We start from the raw sequence: 24,979 nt of genomic DNA on the forward strand, positions 1-24,979 counted from the left end.
TATCGGCTTCAGCTCAACAACTCCCCTGTCACTAGTCCATTGGCTCCTACTGGTCAGTGTTTTGCTACCAGCTCCAGGCTTCCTATTAGTGTCTGGCACTCTAGACTAGGCCATCCATGTCGAGATACGCTTACAAAGGCATTACTCCGATGTAATATACAGTTTACAGATAGTAATAAAGTTGTTGATTGTGTTGCTTGTCATTTGGGTAAAGCAAGTAAGCTTCCATTTTCAAAGTCGAATACAGAATATACTTCACCCTTACAGTTAGTGGTAGCTGACGTTTGGGAACCTGCACCTGTTGTATCTAATGGTTTTAGATACTATGTTGCCTTCACTGATGCGTATTCACGCTACTCATGGCTTTATTTTCTGAAAAATAAGTTTGATGTACTTACGGTGTTCCCACAGTTTCATCTTCAAGTTGAAAGGATACTTGGTACAAAACTCAAAGTTCTTCAAACAGATGGGGGTGGGGAGTTTCAATCCTTGAAGAGTTATTTGTGTCAGCATGGGATCCTACAGCGGCTCACCTGTCCATATACAACAACTCAAAATGGGCTTGTAGAACAGAAACATTGACAGGTTGTTGAAACCGGTCTGTCCATGCTAGCTCAAGCAAACATGCCCGTGGTGTTCTGGAATGAGGCGTTTTGCAGTGCAGTCTTCTTGATTAATAGGTTACCCTCCAAACCTTTAGCTGGTATATCTCCATATGAAAAATTATTTAAAATCAAACCAGACTACTCATTTTGTCGAATCTTTGGCTGTCTTTGCTTCCCTAACCTTAGACCATTCAATAAAACAAAGCTGCAGTTTCGGTCAGCCCCTTGTGTTTTCCTTGGCTACTCCCCGTTATACAAAGGCTACAAGTGTCGAGACCCTACTGGAAAAATATACATCTCTCGTCATGTCACGTTTAATGAGACTATTTTTCCCTATAAAACACATAGGTCAACAGTCAGTTCCTTTCCTACTTTCCCTTAGAAAAATGTAAAACTTCTCGTCATACCTCCTAGCACTGTAGCTCACTCTCGCGTCACATCCAATGTCAGCTCCAGTAATCCATCCCCACCACCTGTCTCCTCCACTCCAACGCCTACAATACCCCCTTCCCAGTCCATATCTTCTCCTTTAGCTTCAACCTCACCCACTTCACAGATCATGTCACCTAGAAACGCATCACCTATGCAACTCTAATCCACCCAACCTGCACCGACAAACACTCACTCCATGATCACTAGGAGTAAAGTTGGCATTTTCAAACCAAAGGCTTATCTGAGCATGACACCTTCTTCGACCGGTGATGTTCCCTCTGACATCTATACCGCAATGGCTTTTAAATGTTGGCGAGTGGCGGTTCACAGTGAGTTGCAAGCCTTGTCTCGAAATAATACATGGTCTTTATGTCCTCTTCCTGAGAATCGACAAGCAATCGTTGCAACTGGTTATTCAAAATTAAAAAGAAGGCTGATGGTTCCATTGACAGGTACAAAGCCAGACTAGTAGCAAAAGGGTATTCTCAACATGCCGGTCTTGATTTTCATGACACTTTTAGTCCGGTTGTTCGAGCCTCCACCATTCGCACTATTCTTGCGTTAGCTGTTATGCAAGAGTGGGTTGTACATCAAGTTGATATCAACAATGCCTTCCTTAATGGCGAGCTCACTGAGGAAATCTATATGGCACAACCCCCTAGTTTTGAAGTCTCGGGTGCATCTGGTGAAACACTTGTGTGTAAATTAAATAAAGCTCTCTATGGCTTGAGACAGGCTCCTCGAGCATGGTTTCAAACTCTCAAGCAGTACCTTGTCACTCAGCTTGGCTTTCAGGCATCCAAAGTTGATTCATCTTTGTTCATTCGAGTGGCTGCAGGAAATTGTCTGCTGCTTATGGTATATGTCGATGACATATTGCTCACTGGTACCAGTAGCCAAGATATTGATGCCGTGGTTCACCAACTTCACACCAAATTTGCTCTTAAGGATATGGGACTACTTAGTTTTTTTTTGGGAATTGATGTTCAGTGAACACCCCAAGGAATGTTGCTCAGTCAAAAGAAGTATGTTGCTGATTTGCTCCTCAAGACTGGTATGCTCGGTGCAGCATCTACACCAACACCAATGGTTAGCACGCCCAAGCTAGTGGCCTCCGATGGAAGCCCTCCCTTTTCAGATGGTCATCTATATCGAAGTACTGTGGGAATGTTACAATATGTATGTATCACACAACTAGATTTGGCGTTCTGTGTAAACAAACTGAGTCAGTACATGAGTTCTCCTAGTATTACTCATTGGCGAGCTGTAAAACGTGTGTTAAGGTATCTAGCTGGCACTACAGATCATGGTCCGTATCTTGCAGCAGGTTCATTAGAGTTGGTATGCTATTCTAATGCTGACTGGGCCTCATCCATTGATGATCGACGGTCTACGTCGGGGTATGTGATATACTTAGGATCTAATCCGGTTACCTAGTGCTCAAAGAAACAGTCGGTGGTATCCAGGTCATCTGCTGAAGCAGAATATCGTAGCCTCGCCAACTGCGTCTCTGAACTGCTGTGGATTCAACAATTGCTGAATGAAGTCAGAATGCCTCTGTTAAAGCTACCAACTGTCTGGTGTGATAATTCTTCGGCAGTTGCAATAGCTGAAAATCCTACACATCATGCTAGAATGAAGCATGTGGAAATGGATCATCATTTTGTTCGAGAAAAGTTGCTTGCTAGAATGTTGCAGGTCAATTTTGTTCCCTCTGATCAACAGGTTGCGGACGTTCTCACTAAACCAGTTACTCCTAAGTTGTTTGCAGCATTTCGACGTGCACTACGAGTGGTGTCATTAAAAGAAATGAGTGATCAAAAATAAAAAATGCTGAGGGAATGTTAAAGTACTGTCATAGTAAAAATTGTTGTTCAGTCAGTTAGCAACTAAGCAGTTGCTGAGTCAGTTAGCAGTTTAAAAGATAGTTACAACAGCAGTTAGTTTGTTAACTCTCTTGCTCTCGTGTTTGTATAAATACATGCAAGTCAGCATGTTCAGAATGAATCAAGAAAATATTGTTCTTTCTATTTTCTATCTCAGTTTAATAATCTTACAATATGTACATATCTTTTAAAAGGTATTATATAAAATATAAAAGGATAAACACCCTCATAATAATATTTATTATTTTATCAAAGAATGGAGTTTTGATGATTTACTAAATGAATTGGGACTTAGTTGATGGATGATACCGCTTATCAGAAAGAAATTGTTCCACAAGCGTATAAATATTTAGTTACTTTATTGTATTTAATTAATATAATTGTTCTTATAAACAAATATAAGTATATCTATGGTAAATGTTTTCAGATTGTGTGAACACCAATTTTATGCTTCCACATCGTGAAGTGGCAGCATAATAAGTAGGGGAAGTTAACATTTGAGAAGGTTTGAACGACCTAAAAAGTCTTAGATCGAAATCTAAAAAGTCGAAGTATGATTGATGTAACATCCTCTATCTCATTCTATCGCTAGATCCAAGTATCGGATGCTACACTAACCAAAATGATTTAACACAATTTTTGCTTCTAGTTTAATTACATACTTAAATAACTTGAATTTAAAAATCTAACTAAAGTTACAACTCGTATTAAATTAGTAATCAAAATTTAAGCTTTGACTCCCACAGTCATTTACAAATTTTGGACAAAGACTCGATATCATATATAGACAACTTAAACCCTGAGGCGAGGCCTCTACTAGTACCCCTCTATACACACGAACAGCTATCACATTTCACCTAGTTCCTAGCGAAGTCTAGTTTGATCATTTTTTATTTCTGAAATCATTAATTATCCTACATTTAAACAGAAATTTTACAGGTTCGAAAGAACTTAGTGAGATCTACATATAGAATTTAAGAATTAAACGCCCTAAATTTTAAAGGAGAATTCATGACATACCCTCGATGTAGTTGAAAGAAATCATGTAAAAATATATTTATAAAAAATTGATATAATAAACAAATGTAACTTTGGATGTGATGGTAAGGTTGAATTGCTAAAAATCATGATATCTTAAGTTTAAACCCCATAAAATGTTAATGTCCTTCAAAATTTATGTTGAGAAACACGTTAAAGTTATATTTATTACTTTATAAAAAAAATGAGAATTTTGTCAATTTTTAATTGAGTTGATATCCAATTGACTCGTAGCATCAACTTAATCAAGAGCTTAAATATAGTAAAGATGTAATCAACAAAACAGATTTCCTCAAATTTTTGGTTGAGGATATGCTTATTGGAAAGTATTTTAAAAAATAACTTTTATAAAATTTTAATTTGGTTCTTAAATTTTAAAATATTTTAATTGAGTCTTTAAAAATATTATTATATAGATCACATTCGTTCATCAACTTATCGTTAGCTTAAGAATTGAATGCTAGCTTGAGTATGGGCTTTTTTACTCAAATAATTTAAAAAATAAATAATTACGAAAATAGGCATTTGTTACATTGTTCTGACGATGTCGCTTGACATATTGACAGCACCAGGCTGAAATGCGATGACCTAAAATATTCAGGGACCTGATCTATATATTTCCCATTTTGATTGGTAGCTGGAAAAAAGGCTTTACACGGTGACGGCACCAAACTTTAAATAGGGTAAATTGCTTCGTAAACCCCCTTGTTTATTATTTTCTTTCATTCCCCTTTAACATTAAAAATAGAGAGGATTCTTCTTACCAATTAGTCCAAAAAGTTTTTTCTACCAAAAAGTATTTTTGTAAAAAAAGTTGATTCCAACTGGAAATAAATTTTACTTATTTTTCGAAAACTAATTTTTTTGTTTAAATTATGTCTGACATAACAGTTAACAGTATTCATAATAGTTTTCTTTCACTCACATTATATTTGGAAACTATAAATTTAACTAATAATTATATTTTATACATAATAAGATTTTTCTAAAGCTTTTATAATTATAATTTTATATCGTGTCCGTAAATCAAATTGATAATCAAATTATAAACCATAATAGTTTTCTTTTGCTCACATTATATTTGGAAACTATAAATTTAACTAATAATTATAATTTATACATAATAAGATTTTTCTAAAGCTTTATAATGATAATTTTATATCGTGTCTGTAAATCAATTTGATAATAAAATTATAATTATTTTTTGAAAAATAAATAAAATTTATTTCCAGTTGGAGTCAGCATTTTTACAAAAATACTTTTTGGTAAGAGACCTCTCTATTTTTTATGTTAAAAGAAAATAAAAGAAAATAATAAATAAGGGAGGTACATGAAGCAATTTACCCTATTTAAAGTTTGGTGCTGCGAGACACATCCTTAAAGGCTTTTTTCTTTTCGGCTGCCAATCAAAACGGGAAATTGACAGATCAAGTGCTTGAAGTTTTTAGATTATCACATTTTAGTCAGGTGCCGCCAAAATGTCAAGAGGCACTGTTAGAATACTGTAACAAATGTCAATTTTCGTAATTAATCTATTTTCCATACATTTTTCGTAATTAATTATTATATTTATATTATTTTGAGTATGGCATAAAATAGTTTTTTATAATATGTAAATTGAAATTTAATATATGGATAACTTTGTAACATACATAATAAAAAACAGAATGATCAAAAAAATAAAAGGCAAACATAAAAGATCTAAGTTATCTGAGAATTAAATTAATAAAAAATAAGGAAGAATTAACCACTCCAATAGATCATATGTAGGAAATAAAAAAAAAGGACGGAAATTTTTAAATCTACTCCATCTAATATTAAAACTTAAGTTGATAGTTAGAATAGGATATTATAAAATTAAAAATGGGAAGTAAAATTTGGAAATATACGAGTGTACATCACAAAATAAAAAAAAGTAATAGATTTGAAGTTGGAATCATAATATTAACAATCACTTTTTTGATATATTTTATTTCATACGGCATTTAAATAAAAATAAAAGAAAACTAAAAGTAAATCTATGAATATACTTTTATAATAGCACAACTTTGATTTTAGGTGTTTTTGCGTCAACACTAATATGTCCGCAGCCCCTATATATACTGTTAATTTCATTTCTCTACCCATCTCCAATCAGAGCTCAAGGAGAGAGAAAGAGAGAGAAGAATGGTGAGAGCTCCATGCTGTGAGAAAATGGGATTGAAGAAAGGTCCTTGGACCCCTGAAGAGGATCAGATTCTTATCAATTACATTCAACTCCACGGCCATGGCAACTGGCGAGCTCTCCCCAAACAAGCTGGTAAGTTACTTGGTTTAAAATCCAAACAAACATACATGCAACTTCATCATCTTGATCATTTGTAATTTTAGTATTTATGGGTTTGTTTCATGTTTTTCTTTTGTTGTTGTTTTACTTGTCTTTTTCCAGGTCTATTGAGGTGTGGAAAGAGTTGCAGACTACGATGGACCAACTATTTGAGGCCAGACATTAAACGAGGGAATTTCACCAGGGAAGAAGAGGATACCATTATCAACTTACATGAAATGCTTGGTAATAGGTAATATCCCTTTCTTCCTCAGATCCAACTTTAACTTCATCATGACTTAAGATCTTGACAGCCAGATTGATCTTCTCTTTATTTATATATATATAATAATTCAAGATATCGGAATATGCTGTTTTTTAATAACACCCCATCGGTCTGCTAACCATTTTTAATTTCTATTTGGTTATTAATTAAATATAAGCATAGACACGTGTGGGACTGAAAAGATTCCTTGCCGCGATTGTCACTATGCTTCTTGTAAACACGATTCAAAGTTCCCAAAAAACAAAAACACTTAAAATATCAGACAAGATCATCACTTTGGTTCCTGCACTTCAACACTAGAAAACAAACCCCATTTTCCATCTTTTATTTCATCACTGCCCCAAACCAAGATTCTGATTCTCGTTTTTGTTTCAGATGGTCGGCAATTGCGGCGAGGTTACCTGGAAGAACGGACAACGAAATTAAAAACGTATGGCACACCCACTTGAAGAAGAGGCTCAAACACAGCCATGGGTCCAATGCCAATAACCGACAACCTATTGATCCTTCCAAAGACATCAAAAGAGAACAACAACCCGTGACAGTTTACAGTCCAGTTTCCCCACCACAATCCAGCAGCGACGTTTCCACAAGCGAAAACAACAGCAACAGCAACGCCTTCACCACCAAAACTGAAACCAACGAAGACGTCTCTGAAATCGATGAAAACTTCTGGTCCGAAGTATTATCGGCTGATAGCTCAAGCATGGAAGCCAATTTCCGAGTGGTTGGTTCGGACCAATATTTCCCAAGCTCTCCGCCTCCTCCATTACCAGCATTGGAAACAGTGAATGGCTATGGTTCCAATCTTTATGATACCGATGCTAACATGGATTTTTGGTATATTCTTTTCACCAGAGCCGCGGATTTACCTGAACTACCTGAATTTTGAGTTGCCTATTTTTGTAATTAGCTTTAGTGGTAACCTTTTAGTTTCTTTGATTATTCAGATTGGACTGGAATAAAATGAAAAAAAAGAAAAATGTATCCATCTTGATATTGTCAAAACTTGCAAATTACTCTTCCAAAATGGAATAATTTGGGCGGCACTAACCAAGTGATTGTCAAAAGCAAACTATAATTAATGCGTGTGCTTGTCAAATACAAACTCCACTTCATTAATTGCTATGTTTTTACATGTATTCATTAATATATATGTATATAGACACTAATTAAAATTTATTTAATTATCCCCTTAATAACCTACAAATTACGGATCATAAGTTACCGGCTCGTTACCTTAAGAAATAAAAAAAAAATCATTTAATTTACTTTTATATTTATATATTTAGCCGCTATAACATTTCATTATAATAGTCAGGAATTGATTTTTTCATTTTATTCCTCTAAAATAGTTTTTTTTACTTATAATAACAACATTCATAGTTACGAAAGATATTCTTTTTTAAATTAATTCACTATAACAACATATAATCTAAGTAAAATTATAGCTATTTAATATAAACAAGCCTATCAATTGTCATTTATTAAATGAAAATGATCTTAATTAAAATATTATTTGAATAAAATGATTAAATTTTACGTAAAGAAATCTAATAATTATATTGAAAATAATTTTCGATGAATGGAATTAAAAATATCAATTCAATAAACAATTAAGTTCGCTAATTAATATTCTACTATGAATTTGGAACATCGTAAACTTATAAATTGATTACTTGATTTTAGTAACTCATGATAAACTAATTAATTTAATTTGATAACTCTTGATTAATTGAACTTGTTAGACTTGTGAACTTTATAATTAATAATGTGAAAGAATGTAAAATAAAATATGCATAAAAGCAATAATACATGCACATGTTATACGTCTTTTAATTTTGTTGATTTAGTTTCCACTTTCATCATTTGATAAAAATTCACAATGTAAATTATACGGTAAGCTTACAACAATTATCTCTCTATAACAATATGTTATTACAGGTGTATAGCAACTACCTCTTTATAACAAGCAAAATCTAGACAAATAAATACGACTATTATAGAGAGGGTTGACTACATTTGTTACATTTAATTAAACTAACTAAAAGAGCAAGTAATTAAATTTCTGTACTATTACCTTAAGTTTTAGTGTTCAAATCCTGATGCTAACATCTCCTTCCCTAAATTTTAATGCAAATTTTGATTGTACCAAAATAAATGATTTTCTTTGGTATTCCCTCTTTATTAAAATAGACGCGTTCAACAAGTTATTTTTAAATTTGGGATAATTTTGATCACCAAAATTTAAGAAAAGTAATATAAGTTAAATGCTGAATTTGTATTAGATATTATAATTATTTTAGTTTATTTTTTTTATCTAATTAATATTTAGATACTATTTACACTTATATTTTGTAATTATTAATTTTAAACTTACCAAATTAATATTTAAATACTGCTTTGTGTTAGTTTACAAAATTGAACCAAAAATGTTACTAAATTTATTACATTCTATAAAAGAAATCAAATTAAAAAAAAAACTTTGGGGGTAACAAGATACAAATTTATCTTATTTTTAGGCACTAAATATAAGATCAAAATAAAAATTTTAAAAACCATAAAAGGATTTAAATGAAATTTTACAAAATTTAAAGGAGGTCGAACCCTACCGACCTCCCTAAATTCTTCCCTGTATATTCTTCTATAATATATAATGTTCGTGACTATCCTTCGAACAATATTTTCCTAATAATTTAATGTGGATTCTCATTACCTCTACACTTATTAATAAAAATATTATTGTCTTTTCTAAATATTTTATTGCTGCATTATAAATATTATCTTCTAGAATTCATCAAGATACCACGGAAATACTTAATTTAAATATTGGTTGTTTAAATGATGAGAAAGAGGGATGATTTGGACTTGAATTTTTATATAAATTTAATCATAAAATTAAAATACTTTTTAGGGAAAAAAAAGTTTAACTTGTCTAGGACATGGCATATGTATTACCAGACTTTAAAAACAAATCAGTTACTTTGTACTTGAGCTTGATTGTCTTGCTGCTTAGGATTTAATTACATCGCTAATCTCAATTAAAGAAGCTTTTGAAATGGCCACTAATAATTCAATTATTTTCTCCCCCACAGACAAATAAAATATTCTATTTAGTTTCTTTTATTTTACTAATCTAAAAGCTCCACCAAATCGTTTCATTGGATTTCGTATCCAAAAATTTATATATTTTAAAACCACGTGATTAAATAGATAAAACCATTTTAATAACAACCCATCATTACAAATATTAAATTCAACAATTAACTCAAAAATTAATCAAACTCAACTTAACTAATTATAATCAATCACACATTATGCATAAAATCTCAAAGTTAACATCTCATCGCACCTAAAATGACTTTTTTTTTAAGTAAAACAATCAATTTGTGAAAGATTATATTATAGATGACTTGATAATCTTCAAAATTTATCGATCCTTATAATACGAGGTGGATTGTATTTTATCTCATTTGCTAAAAAAAAAGAAGAAGTGCAAATTGGCCCTTCCATTAAAAATTTCATCCATACATGTTAAGTGATGATTTGGTTTTTTCCATTTTTTTTTAATATAAGTGACCTAGAATTAAAGGAGGAGTAGGATTAGAAAAAAATACTATGGAGGCTCCTATATAAGGAGTCAAGTTGCATTTTGCCACTTCTACTCAAAAAATGAACAAATCAGTTCATGTACATTAGATCCAAAAGTAAATTGATCATTATGTTAAAAATGTAATCCCTTTTAAATGTTAAATGTTAAATGTTGATGTGATTGATGAAGGAACCAAACACTAAGACGTAGTGTGTCACATGTACCTTATGCTGACATGACAATATTTTAAAAAATAAAAATAAAAATAAAAAATTATAATTATTTAAAAAAGCAAATCCATGATGAATCTAGACAAATTATTATCCTAATTCATTCATCCTGGACATGGTTTTAAAAAATATATATATATAAAAACATAGAGAATTATTTAAAAATGATCAAGAATTATATAAAATTTTAAAAATTATTAAAAACAACGTCTAGAATGATCCTGAACAAATAGTAGTCTGAGCTCGAATGAACCTAAACAACCATTTATCTAGGTTCATTTTAGAATGATTTTTAAATAATTATAATAAATATATAGAAAATTATTTAAAATTATTAATACTTATAAGAATTTATTAGAAAATGTTAAATTTTTAAAAATTATATATATACACACATTTAGCATGCTTAATGAATTCAAATATACCCGTACACACATACATATGTATCTTTTTATTCAAGTTGATGTTTTTCCTTAATAGAGTTGATGAGTCTTATTTTGTTAATTTTTTATAATTCTTAATACATTTTAAATAATTATGTATAATTATTTAAAAAATAATTCCATAATGAACCTAGACAAATGTTTGTCTAAGCTCATTTGAACCTAAACAACCATGTGTCCAAGTTTATTCTAAATGTTATTTTTAATATTTTTAATAATTTAAAAAATATACAATTTCTTATAAATTTTAGTAGATTTTAAATATTTTTTATAATGTTTATATTGGACGTGGTTTTTTCAATAATTATAAAAAAAATATTTTTGAGATTTTTTTAATTTTTAATTTTCTATCGATATGGCCAAATGTGCCACATCAACACGAGATACACGTGGCACATCATGTATCATTATATGGTTGTTCCATTAGTCACGTCATCACTTAAAAGTAGGAATGGATGGAATTTTTTGCAAAATGACCAGATTGCTTTTTGATCTAAAGTACACTAACTAATTTGCATATTTTTTTAGTAGAGGGGGAAAAATGTAATCTGACTGTACAAAGGTTTCCATGATACTTTTACATAATCCTACTCATCATTAATCTCACATCACTTATATAAAAAAACTTAAAAAAATTTAAATCATTACTTAACAACACATATGGATGAAACTTTTAACGAAAGGGTCAATTTACTCTTTTTTTCTATCGTACAAAGGCTAGGGGTCTCCACAGTACTTTTACCATCATGAAATAGGGTTTTTTTTTAAAGAGGGAAATTCAAAGGCAACCGTTTGAGTTATACATCTATTTGGACAACATAGAGTAATTGCAAGAAAGCATAATTACTTACTAAGGTAGTAATTACATCCTTTCTAGTTACAAAAAAAAAATATAATTCTCAAATGTGTCTGGTTGATAAAGTGTAATTATATATTTAAAAATAATAATAATTTTCATTATGTTCGATTACCTTTGTAATATCCCGAAAATTACTACAGTAAGAAAGTATGTATACTTGATATGGTAAAATAAGGAAATAAAGTGACAAAAAGGAAAATTTTGATTTATGTCAACATTGGAAAGTATATTATGACATATTAATGCAAGAAAGGACTAATTCGCAAAAGTGAGAAAAGTTTTGTTGCCCAAGAGTAAATATTTAAAATTTAAGGGGTTAAAGTGTAAATATGAAAAGTTGAAGGATCAATAGTGCAAATATTTTAAGGGTGGAATGATCTAGAAACTAAGGAAAATCGATGAATTAGGACCAAATTGAATAAGTGAAGAATTATGAAGGACTAAATCGTAATTTTACCAAATTGAGTGATGACTAAGGATGAAATTTTAAAAGATCATGAAGGGGAAAATGGTCAATTAGAAGGAGAGAGAAATCTAGAAGGCAGTGATGTGTTGGAGATATTTTAGATAATTAAATAAATAAATATTAGTTTATAATATTTTGATTTGATTTTTTTAATGATATTTTATTATTTTATTTAGTATATATATATGTGGAAAGAAAGATGAAAAACCATCATCCCACCATTTTTCCCATGCATTAACGTGAGAAGAAGAGAGAAAGAAAGAAAGTTTTGCTTTCTTTACAATTTGGTCCTTCCACCAAAAATTTGCCATTTTCACCTAGAAATCAAAAGAAATTCCATAGCTTCCAAGAGAGAAGAATAACAATGAGACAATGGGGAGCTAGAATATCAAGTTAGATTCAAGAAATAGAAGTTAGAGGAGAGAGAAAATCAAGTTAAAGATTGAAATCAACAGCACAAGGTAAGAATATCAAGATTTCAATATATTTTTAAGTTTGATATTATTGAAAAAGCATGGAAATAATGTTATAGTAGAGTTTTCTTATATAAGGTCTTATGCTTTTGATAAATTATTGAAATAAAATAAGAGAAAGTGATGGGAAATATTATAGAGAAAGGGAATAAGGGTGTTATAAATTTAGTAATCAACATTTTGCACTAAAACAGTTTTGGACAGCAACAGTAGGTTAACTTTGAAAAATCACCATAAATCGTGGAAATTGAATTATAGTATGAATAAAATATGGAATTAAAGCTTATTGAGTCTAGTTTCTCATGGAAGAAACAGTGTAAGTAATGAAATTTTAAATTATGAGATATAATAAAATTTGTGAGACAAGGTCAGAATGAATTCGGGTTCCCCTGTTCTGACTTTAGAAAATCATAAAAAATTGAATAAAAATAATTTTAGGCTTAAATTTATATGTTTAAAAATCCTGAATGATTATATTTTAAATAGAAACAAATGGGAATATTATCCGAATTCTGGACAAAGAGATAATTAATTTTTAGTGAAGAGGGGTCGGAACTGTCAAAAAGTGAAATAGGGCAAACTTTAAAGAATAAAATATACTTATTGGCTAAACCAAAAATTCTGAAAATTTTATGGCAAGAATATATGTGAGTCTAGTTTTATATAAAATTTTAGGATCTCTATTCGGAGTTCTGTAGCTTAAGATATAATTAATTTAGTGACTATGACTCAAGTGAACAACTTGTTATGAGTAAACAAGTAAATAGTGGTATTATGTATATATCAAGGATGTGGAATGGAGTGGAGGAGGAGGAAAAATATATGTGAATATTCAGCTAATATGAGTTTATTTTAAAATAGCTAATTTACATGTTTTAGGTTCAGCGACTAAATTGAATAAAAGTAAAATTTTAAGGGTAATTTTTGTAAAAATGTCAAAAAGTGACCAAATTGCATGAAATGAATTGTTTTATTATTTAAATTAATAAATTGAATGAAATATTAATTTAGCTCAATATTGGGTGGAAATTCGAGGAAAATAGAAAATTACCAAAATGTCCCTGAATTTTGGTATTTCTGCAATTTAGCCTGGTAAGTTCGTATGAACTATATTCTGTATAATTTTATTTAAAGTGAATGTTATTTGGTGATGAATATTATATAAATATGTGTTTTATTATTTGAATTAAATTATTATTGGTAATACGTATAATTATTAGATGCATTGAAATGATTATCGAAAGCTCGATTGGGTTGGAGGCTTGCTAGAGATATATCACACTATCCATTGGTTTTATCGGTAATTTTGGAGGATTTGATTCTGGTAATAATGGCATGTATAAGTTAAATTGGCCAACGTTAGCTCATTAATGTTTTGATTTTGATTGGTTATAAATATGAATGCTTGATGAAATGAAACGTCGGTAAATTAATTTGTAAACTCCGGTAATGCTCTATAACCCTATTCTGGCGATGGATATGGGTTAGGGGTGTTACAATCTTAGTTAACTCCCTCACTACTCATCTTCCTCTAAGAATTGAATTGTTCTAATTATGTAATTACAATGATTACCCAAGCATATTACACATATGTAATTACGAGCAATAACAATTAAATCTAATGATTAAGTAAATCTTCAAATACAACAATATACTGAATGGATCAAAAATTGAAAATTCCTAATATTATTCACATGCTCGTATAATTATTATTTGTAGTGGCATAAATATATGAAATTAGGAATACAACCCCATCTTAATTTGTATGGGACAGTGGTTAAAACTCTTATTTAACACTCGTTAGCTAGAATTCAAATAGTGTTACCCCATTTTCTATATTATATCAAATAAATAAATACAACCTTGCTATAATGGCTTGTCTTTTTAGTTACATTTATTTAACAATTAAAAATTTTTAATTTTTTAATTGTATAAAGTTTTTCATTTTATAATTTAGGAATTTAGATTTATTGGTAGAATGTTGTACTCTTAGTTCTTCTGAACAAGGCTATATTGGTGTTTTCTATTTTATTAAATGTAAAACAATATTTAATATTTTTTGGTTTTTTAAAGTGTTTATTAATTTTATTAAGTAATGAAATATTTAAATATATATAATTTACCAATATGTTTTATCTACAATATTATAAAATTCTTTTTAAAAGTATTGCGTGAATAAAAAAGAACAAAATTTAAAAAAAAATCTCAAAATTAAAATATAAATGTAAAATTCCTTAAAAATTAAACTTCCATATACACAATTATACAAAATCAAAATTTATGTATAGTATTGTATATCGAACCAAAGTTCAAATGAAATTTTGAGATTTATCCAAAAAAGAATTAAAAGAGAAAAGATTTTTTTATAAGTATATAAACTATGAAGTTATTTGTAATAAATACAAATTAATATCTATAAAATAATTAAAACAATAATAATTAATACATACTTAATGGTAAACAATAATTTATATGTAACTCTCAGAAAAATGAAAGCCAAAAAATAAATATATTTGATAAGTTTGTAATCTCTATAAAAAAAATAAAAACCATAAATGTAACTTCTAACAATTAATAAAAAAATTAAAATTATCATATTTAATTATAACAACAAAAAATTAGTAATATTTACCTCAAAAATCAATAATTTTTCATAACTTAATTATAATACCTTCAAACTATTTAAATTTATCTAATTAATTATTTTATTAAGTGTCAAATATATGGAGTGAGAAATATCATGTAGATGTAGATAATTTTAAAATAATAGGATTTTATTTTATTAAATATAATTTTCAATTCTAATTTCACTTAAAATTTAACTGATAATGCATAAATTAAACCTATTTAATAATTTAGTAAAGACCAAATAAATACACAATAAAACAAAAAAAAAAGTAAGTGCTGACAAAAAATTAAATTAAATTAAAATTTCAAAAAAAATAATTAAATAAAATTCTATTTCCCATTTAATTATAGATACACAATTTATCCTATTTGATATAGAATAAAATTTGTGGCACCACTTTAATATTCATACTATTATTTTATAATAAATAAATAATCACATCAATAGAATTATTATATTTTACTATGAATCAAGAAAATAATATTAAAAATAAAATAACTAAAGGAAAATTTTAAATAATAACTAAAATATTTAAAAAGTAATTAAAACACATTTATTAAAAATATAATATGATGCATATCATCATATGTGTAACAACATGTAAGCTTGTTATTTTCACATATTGCTTTCTAAAAATCTAATAATGGATTAACAACCGTCATTTGAGTTAAGACTAAAATTTCAAATTTCGAAAAGTTTAGCGACTTAGAAGGATCCAATTGGAGAATTTGATCTAAATCTACAATTGTATGTATAGTATGAGACCAATAATTAAAAGTAACCAAACGAATTTAAGTGCTACTATTTGGAACGTGACTAAAATTTTAAAATTTGAAAATTATAAGGACTAAAATTGACCAATTTGAAATGTATAAGAACTAAAATCGATCAAATTAAAGTACATGAATTAAATCTAAAACTTTTGCAAAGTATAAGGACTAATAACAGAATTTAACCGAATGAAAATGATGCGTGGCAATTAAGCAAGAAGAACGGGTAAAAATACAATGGAGGCCCTTGTACTAAGTGTCATATTGCATTTTGTCCTTTCAACTAAAAAAATAGGCAAATTAATCCCTATACATTAGATCAAAGAGCAAATCGGTCTTTTTTGTTAAAAATTATATTCTTTTCTATTATTAAAAATTAGCATGACTGATAAAATAACGTGACGTGACACATGTACCTCGTGTTAATGTATAAAAACAAGTTTTTAATAATATAAGTAGATGAAATTTTTATTAGAAAACTAATTTCCAAGAATTAATTTACAGTAGACAAATTCACTCGTAATTATGCAAAAAAGTCAAGGTGAGAAGGGAATTAGGCGACAAAAGGAAAGAAACAAAATAGAACAGAGCTCTGAGATTTGTTGAATATTTAATATTCATCCATTGAAAACGTTGGGAAACGGGATAGTCATTAATCACATGATAATGCACTACTTTTTCTTCCTTTCGAATTTGAAGGTAAAGACTAAAGAGTCTTATCTTTTGGGCCCAACTCCGTACTAATCCTTAAAGCCTGATTCATGTGAAAATCATTCTACTACTATCTAATCATTATGCTTAATATCAAATTTTGGCCCTTTTTATTTTACTACTTCAACTCCTTTTTTTTTGTCAAAATTAGTACCTAAAGTAAGTTTTTTTTTCCATATTGGTACCTTTTTCTGTCAACTATTAGTCAATGATGATGTGATCCAATTCACCAAGCAACACAAATAATTTCAAAAAATAGAAAAATGAAATAAAAATAATTTATAAATAAATAATAAATGTATAATTAAAAATAATTATATTAATATTAAAAAAATATTTTCCTTTCCCCCGCCATCGTTCTCCCTCACCCTTATCGTCCCCTTTTGGCTCCTTCCTGATCTCCCATAAATTGATACATCAAATTAGGCTCTCCAATACACTAGAATAACTTATTCTCAGACAATTTAAGTGTCTTTTATATATTTTTATCGATTTTTAGTTTCAAGTGCTAATAAATGTTTTTGTCTTTTATATGAAAGATAGAAATACAAAAGATATAACAGTGAAATGTGAAATTTATTTATTCATTGTTCAAATACATAGAAAACAATTACATGTATACTACAATATGAACACATTTCCCAACATATAAATGCTATTTTGTAAGCTTTTGGAGATAGATTTTGTTGGTTAAACACTTGTTCTTTACTTCTTATATTTCTTAGCTTAGGTTTTCATTTTTTTTCTTTTATCTTCTTTTCTTTCTTTTCTTTTTATTTTTTTTGTAGTATTTTATTTCTTCATTTTTGTTGGAACCTTATGGATGGAGATGGATTAAACGCTTGTGCTTCATCGAATGTTTATCTACTAATGAGCATTTTCTCAATCCTTATATTTTAAATTTTATGCCTACTATGTGTTTGTTAAAATGCTTGTGGAATTTAAGTTTAATTATGTGTTGAATTATTTTATTGGTTGATTGATTAGTGGGTTACTTAACTAAGTTATTGCCTATTCCTTGATTGGTTGTTTGTTCAAGTGTATTAAATTGCATATTGCACTAGAATTGATGCCTCTAGTGGAAGATTTAGATTGAATAGATTAAGAGGAGACTCTATTTAATAGGACTTTGATACACTTGTGCGGAATAGTGAGATCGAGAGGAGATATATATGCCTAAGTGAGACCGAAAGGAAAATTTAGGTGATATCTTTTAGTTTCCTAGCTAGGAGTAACAAGCAACATGATCATTATAGGTTTATTAGTTTAGTTAGTAATCTATGACTCATTCAACCACCATTTCAATCCATTTGCATTGTTTCTAGTAAAAAAGAAGAAAGTTAGTTTGATATTTTTATTTGTTAATTTAGATATACCTCAAATATTATTTTATTTGAACTTGCACTAATAATTTCTGATTCGATTAGATTAGTAATTGCTTAACTTGTAATCAACTTGATAAACACATTTACCAATTTGATAATCTCTTGGGTTCGATCCTTGAAATGCTCGAAGCGTTCCATTGTAACACTTATAAATATTACAACTGATCTGTCACACTTGCAGTACACCGCTAGATTATAATGATTTTTGTGTTGATTTATAGTCCCAGTGCACACATGTCGGGGTGCAGTCACCTCCCACCACCACTTTCGCTCTCCCTAATGCCAGTCAAAGTAGTCAAGAAATCCAACAACAATGGCAAGTTGGAAAAGCTCATGGTTAAGGAGTTGCTTTCATTTCCTATTATTTTCTTGAATCATATCCATATTTGTAGAATAATCCATATAGTTTGTCTTTGATCTAGCTCATTTCTTTTAATCTTCCTAACAAACCTTTTTTGGGCTCAGCTTTGTTTGTTTGATTTTCTGGGTGCACCTTCTAGAATCTTTTTGTGTTTCCTTTTCTTGGTTTTTTGGTACTTTGGGTATTTGAATCAATTAAAAGAGTGATCAAGCAATGTGAATTGAAAACTGATTCAATCGGATGGTAGGGGAGAGCGATGGTGGGGGGTAGGGAGTCGAGAGGTGGGAGGGGAGTGGGACGGTGGGAAAGAGAAATATATTTTTTATTTTGTAATATTAATATTAATATAATTTTTTTAATTATATATTGATTATTTTTTATATTTTTTTATTTTGTAAAAATTTTTATTTTTCTATTTTTTTTGAAATTATTTGACATAAATAACAATGTGACATTCTTTGTGTGATGTTCTTTTCACATGTCGTTTGTTGATTGGACCACATCATCATTGACTGTGGTTGATTAATGATTGACAAACGACGGTATCAACGTGAGGAAAAAAACTTAATTTAGGTATAAATTATAATTAAATTTTTAATGATGATCAAGAAATTATAATTTCTTTTATTTGTCTAGAGAAACGAATTAGTATTTAACTACTCTTTTACACAACATATGATGCATCTATCTTAAATCAAATACTCGATTGGAAAATTGTGATTCAAATATGATTTATATTTTAAATAAAGCAATGAAATTGGTAGCAAAAATGATGTGGCAATTACACTAAAAAAAGTAATAATTTGTTTATTAAACTATTTAAAAGATTTTATTTAAGACAGGACGAATCCAAAAAAAAATTTTAGCAGGGGTTGGTATTTAATTATAATTTTCTCATAGATCAAAATATAATTTTATTATGTATTAATTTATAATTTCATTATTTTTTAAGGAACTAAACATAATTTTATTTTTATTTTTTAGGGAGGCTAAAGTGCAGTTTTACTATATATTGATTTATAATTTCTTTATTATAAGAGAACTGAATTGAAAATTTTTCATTTTGGGGGACAATGTGTAAGTTCACTACATATTAAATTATGGTTTTTATATTTATAGGAGGACAAAAATTTTAAAAAAATTCACCCCTGATTTAAGTCATTAGGTTGTTAAGTTTTTTTTTGAAATTTGCTAGCGAGCTCTAAACCATGATTTGACGATCAGTATATGGATCAGTACCCATCGATGATGACTCCACAATCTCCACATTGTGATGTCGCCAACTCAGTAAGTCACATCGCGACTTCATGTATATCGATGTTGCAACGTCACTCATTGTCAACTCACGTTGCGACGATAGTAGTTGGTAGTCGTGATGAGACCCTTGTTTTTGGTAAAAATATCATTTGATTCCAATCCAATAATTTGTAACACAATCTAAATGATTCGTACATCTTTTATACCATAAAAAAAAACCATCTCAATTCCATACCATTTCATGTCAATAAAATCACTTACCATTTCAATCAAGCATTGAATATGTCGATTGCCACAAAATCATCAATTCAGTTCCAACTCACCTTTACACGTAAACATACCAAGTTTGAACTTATATACCAACTTATCACACCTTAACTACCCCACCTTTCAATTCATAACTTAATAAATCATGCAAATTCATGATCACCCTATTCACTAATATCAAACATAACTAAACATGCATCATCTAAGTCATTTATCAACTTAACATCCAAAAACATGTATCAACTTAGTCACATGAAAATTTAGCAAGTGCATACACAAACATTACCAAAACCACCTTCTTGGTACAAACGTTATGTTCACAATTCAAGTGACATATTGATCATATATACATGCCACAACACTTTAACCAAAATGAGCATAACTCTATCGTTTTGATGATAGTGTGAGCTTCTCTTCAATCCGACTCGAGAGGTTCGCAAGGTAATGATTTATAAGGAAGAAAACGACTAGAGTAAGCATATAGAATGCTTAGTAAATTCGATTATAAATTTACCATGCTTACCTTGTTCTTATATAAGCATAAACACAACTTTAATTTGGCATAATGTTGGCTAGTACAAGACATTCAAATAACAACAAAGTGAGCTTATAACAATGTTCAAGATCATCAATACTACATGAGACTTAAGCATACCAAATCACAATACACTCCCATATTCATTACAATGGCATATTCAATCCACAATTCACAATTCCATATCAAGCATACATGATTCAATACAAATATCTTTCTTCATAATCAATATATAAATGTATCCAATTACAATCAAGTCCATTTAATGGCAATTCAATGTGATTACTAATTCCATTTCATCCTCTGTTCAAGTTTCCAATTTCTTTTATAAGATTTTGCCCAATGAACCATAGTAAAACGGACTCGGATACATGGGTTAACTATACCACACCAAGTTATTCGTCTAAGCTAAATATATATATAAATCAGGTTACCCGTTCGAGCTAAACCTATATTACAACACATCAGGTTACTCGTCCAAGCTAAACTTATGTCACATAATACCCGAGAATCTGAAACAAATATTGGATCTCGTTAAAGTTTGTGATAATCCTTGTACAAGCGTGTATAAGACCTTATTGGCATGTTAATCGTATCCTAACCTTTTATTAAATTCACTCGGGCATCAATTTCACAAATTTCAATATCATTGCAGTAATTATCTATATTTCATATTGTACCTTGTATGTAATTGCATGTTTCAATTACATGCTCTGTACACATTCAAAATTTTACATTTTTACCCTATACTATTTTATTATAACCAAATATCATATAACTTTTCAATTCAATCCATACTAGTTATTTATGCCAAATTCACAAATGTTCTAATTTTGTACAAACATATCTAAATGGAATCTAATACAAAATCACACATAACATAAAATAAAATAGTAAATTTCATATGAACTTACCTATTTAACGAGGTGAAAAGAATGGATACTTCAGGGACTAATCCATAATTTTAGCTTTTCCTTTATTAGCTCCGCTTGGATCCAAGTATTGATCTATACAATTATTTTATATAACTAATCAATTGTAACACCCTTAACCCGTCTACATTAGTACCAAATTTTTTTCATATTATGTCATGATATTAATGAACCTATATGAACTCATTTTTAAATATCCCTAAATATCATAACACATTTTATTCAATTTAGTCCCCAAACTCAAGATAGCCATAACTTTCAATTCCTAACTTCGGATTAAAATTCGAGTTTATATATTCTCATTAGAAGCCTTAAACTTTCTAATTCTAACCTAATTTCATGACAAGCTTCACATTTATTCAATTTGGTCCCTAATGTAACAAAGTTAACTAACAAGCTAAATAACTTTACAATCTAGTCATTTTTTATAATTTAAGCTTAAAATCTATCAACTTCAAGCCTAATTTTTCAAGAAATCAACAATCGAAAATTTGTAAAACTTCAACAGTTTTACAAATCGGCACATGGACTAACTAAATAAAGCTCCCATGACCTCAATCTTATAAAAATTATAAGTAAATGACTTAAATTTCACACCTAAATGTTGGCTGAATGTCAAGCTTGTTTTCGAAGTTTTTCACACTTTAGCGGATGGCAAAGAGATGAAATGGTTAAAGAAGATAACCTTTCATCCACTAATTTAACTTATATAGTTTAATTAAGGTTTAATTAAACTATTTTAATTAACATAAACATGGTTTAAATTAATTTAATCTAACTTGATCATTCTTAATGGATTTTGACATCACCATCCACTAAATTCAACTTTAAAATGGTTTAACAATCATTTTGGACCTTTGGCTAATTGCAATTTAAGTCCTCAAGCCTTTTGCCAATTAGAAATCTATAACGACCAGACTTTTATAATTTAGTCCCTGAGCCTTAATTAATTATTAATTTAGCAAAATTACTAGACCAATCTTAAATATATTTTTATATTATTTAATATTTATGAACTCAATTTACGAAAATGAGGTTTCGAGACCGCATTTTCGATACCACTAAAAAGTAGGTTGTTACATATTTTGTCTTTATATATGTTTCACCAAACTTGCCTTTAAAGTTCTCGTCTTCAAGATCACTATACAAAATTTGTCTCCAAGGCATCTTACTTTGCCTCTCTAGGTCGACTTCACCGAGTTTGCTTCTCATGCATGTGAAAACCATCGACAAACCTTGCTAGGGATCCATAGCAAGCATCGTCAATAAATCAACTCAAGACAAATCACTTTGTAACCTACCTTTTGTCTAAGGGTAATTGTTATACCTATTCTTGCATACAACTATCAAGGCACCTTGTTGCAGCTTAATGAATCACCTATACCTCTATAACCACCCTATGTATAATAGGGCGTCATTCTAGTGGGACTTACACCAAAGCTTCATTTTTCCTATAAAACCTATTTCCATCACAAGAAGAAGGGAAGCTCAAAGAAATCTACCAAAGTTTTGCCAAATCTCTCCCAAAAAGCTCTTTCAACTCATAAGACCCCTTGAAACCACCATTCGTAATGGCTCTCTGTACTATCTACGGTATGAATCACCTCCACTTTAGCAATTCTTCATATCTTCTATGGTGTGAACTGCCATTACAAGCCACCCTTAACTTATTATGTTGTAACAATAATAACCAAATACCTGATAAAAATAAAAAATGCCTATGTTCTTTTCAGCTAAATAAAGGGTACTAGAATTTTCTACTTTTGATTATATTTGATCTTAACCAAAGAAATGGGATTTGGAAGGGCCAATAAAAAAAACAATAACGTGCATTATTAGCGATACAAACATTGTTTATTAATCGTCATTATCTCGAAATTGTAACATTGCCCTCTTAATTGTAATATACCCAAAAAAAATTGATAAAGTCTTTGGTTTATTGATAAGGATGAAGTCGAAAGATCTCAAAGTCAAGCTCAACGGAGCTCTTTCTAGACGTATTTTGGTTATTAGAACATTTATAGTTATTCAAATTAATAATTATAATTATAATTTTTTCAAAAAATAAAAAAATAATTATAAAGAAAGGATTTAAGGATTGAGGTTTTAAATATCAATCTGACTATAACATGCATGCAAAAGATATATTTTCTTTGGCAAGCTAGATAACCTTATATAGCTCCATTGAATTTAAACAACTACAACCTAACACCTATGCAACAACTACCAAAATGACATTAAGGACTAAGAATTCCAATGGTGTATTTCTAGGTTTGCCTCTGGTAGCTAACTAACAAGGCATTACAAATGACGTGCTATTATTTCCTGACGCTCTATTTCTGCTTGGAAACTTGCGATAAATTGCTCGTCCTTTGCATCAATTTCATTTATCATAAGCGATGCCAGTACTAATGATCGACTATCACACAAATCATCTCTCTGCTTTTCTAGTTCCTTGCTTGTTCTTACCTCAGCAACAACTTCGTCAACCAGCTTCTTTTTCTTTTCTGGTGGTTGCTGCGGAATATACTCCACCAATATAATGAGAGGTGCCTCTTTAAAAAGCTTATCAATGTAAATAGGCATAGCTGCAGTAGCTTTATTCTTGGAGACGTAGTAGTGTTGGAACCCAAAAAGAAGAACACAACGTCGCTTGTTACGGAGGTGTTGCCCCAAGAAAAGTGAGGGCCTTGTTGTTTTCAAAATAGTTGTTTGTAGATGAGTATTGTCGAGTTTCTTGATAGTTTTGGATTTGTGAAGTTTATGTAGTCTGGTTTGCAGTTTGGAAGTAAAGCTCTTCCATACTTTCTTGGCTAGAGGAAGCCTAATCTTCAAGCAAGACATCAAAAAAGAGATAGTAGGAGATATGGGAAATGGCAATGTAAATAATGTAGGAAAACAAGTGTTCAAATTGCGTATTTTTTATAAAAAAGACAGATGGCTTAGAATCTATGTATTGTTACCATTTGTTCTATGATTCATATTTTATCCATCTTGCAACTTTACGGGACTGGCTTAGATCTTATGCTAACAACTAGCCTTGTTTTATTTAATTTATGGGAATAAACCAACTGATTCAGGCATTTATCTAACCATTTGATCTAAACCCTTATTTAATATGTTTATGGGACAAACTGGAACCACATTTTTATGTATGTAAATTTATATAGCCATTCGATCTACCGCCAATCATCCTCCCCCCCCACCTTTTATTTTTACACTTCGGATATTACGCAACCCCTATGTTAGTTCACAAGATACCTCAATGGTGATGATCACTGGGAGACGTAAAGTTAAAATCATATATATTAGTATTAGAACAATCCATGCAAATTCGTGACTCAATTTTTCCAACTTTTCTAAGATGCTTTAATTCGGTTGGTATAAAATTGTACAAGTGTTCCAACAGGTTAATCCATCCTATCCTACTGAATGGCACAGAATCTAGTACCATCATATATTAATCTGTGTTAAAAAAATCCTAGGCAAAATCTGACACTGAAATAAACGAGTCTGT

General features: G+C 29.7%; 2 protein-coding genes across 2 annotated transcripts; one reads left to right on the forward strand and one right to left on the reverse strand.

Moving 5' to 3' along the window:
* Nucleotides 1-5,986: 5,986 nt before the first annotated feature.
* On the forward strand, nt 5,987-7,543 carry LOC107923078 (transcription factor MYB30). The gene is made up of 3 exons (XM_016853292.2): nt 5,987-6,260; nt 6,390-6,519; nt 6,928-7,543. Exons 1-3 carry the CDS (start codon nt 6,128-6,130, stop codon nt 7,442-7,444), a joined length of 780 nt encoding a protein of 259 aa, XP_016708781.1. The 5' UTR covers nt 5,987-6,127; the 3' UTR covers nt 7,445-7,543.
* Nucleotides 7,544-23,763: 16,220 nt separating this feature from the next.
* On the reverse strand, nt 23,764-24,306 carry LOC107923346 (uncharacterized). Its single transcript, XM_016853549.1, has one exon. The coding sequence runs from the start codon at nt 24,304-24,306 to the stop codon at nt 23,764-23,766; it is 543 nt and encodes a 180-aa protein (XP_016709038.1).
* Nucleotides 24,307-24,979: the final 673 nt, after the last annotated feature.

The sequence above is a fragment of the Gossypium hirsutum genome, chromosome D11 (genome assembly GCF_007990345.1).
Source record: "Gossypium hirsutum isolate 1008001.06 chromosome D11, Gossypium_hirsutum_v2.1, whole genome shotgun sequence".
NCBI lineage: Eukaryota > Viridiplantae > Streptophyta > Magnoliopsida > Malvales > Malvaceae > Gossypium > Gossypium hirsutum.

Coding starts and splice junctions, on each gene's coding strand:
- LOC107923346 (XM_016853549.1), bottom strand. CDS start 24,306: ATGTCTTGCTTGAAGATTAGGCTTCCTCTAGCCAAGAAAGTATGGAAG.
- LOC107923078 (XM_016853292.2), top strand. CDS start 6,128: ATGGTGAGAGCTCCATGCTGTGAGAAAATGGGATTGAAGAAAGGTCCT. Junction 6,261..6,389: donor AGCTCTCCCCAAACAAGCTG/GTAAGTTACTTG, acceptor GTCTTTTTCCAG/GTCTATTGAGGTGTGGAAAG. Junction 6,520..6,927: donor CATGAAATGCTTGGTAATAG/GTAATATCCCTT, acceptor TTTTTGTTTCAG/ATGGTCGGCAATTGCGGCGA.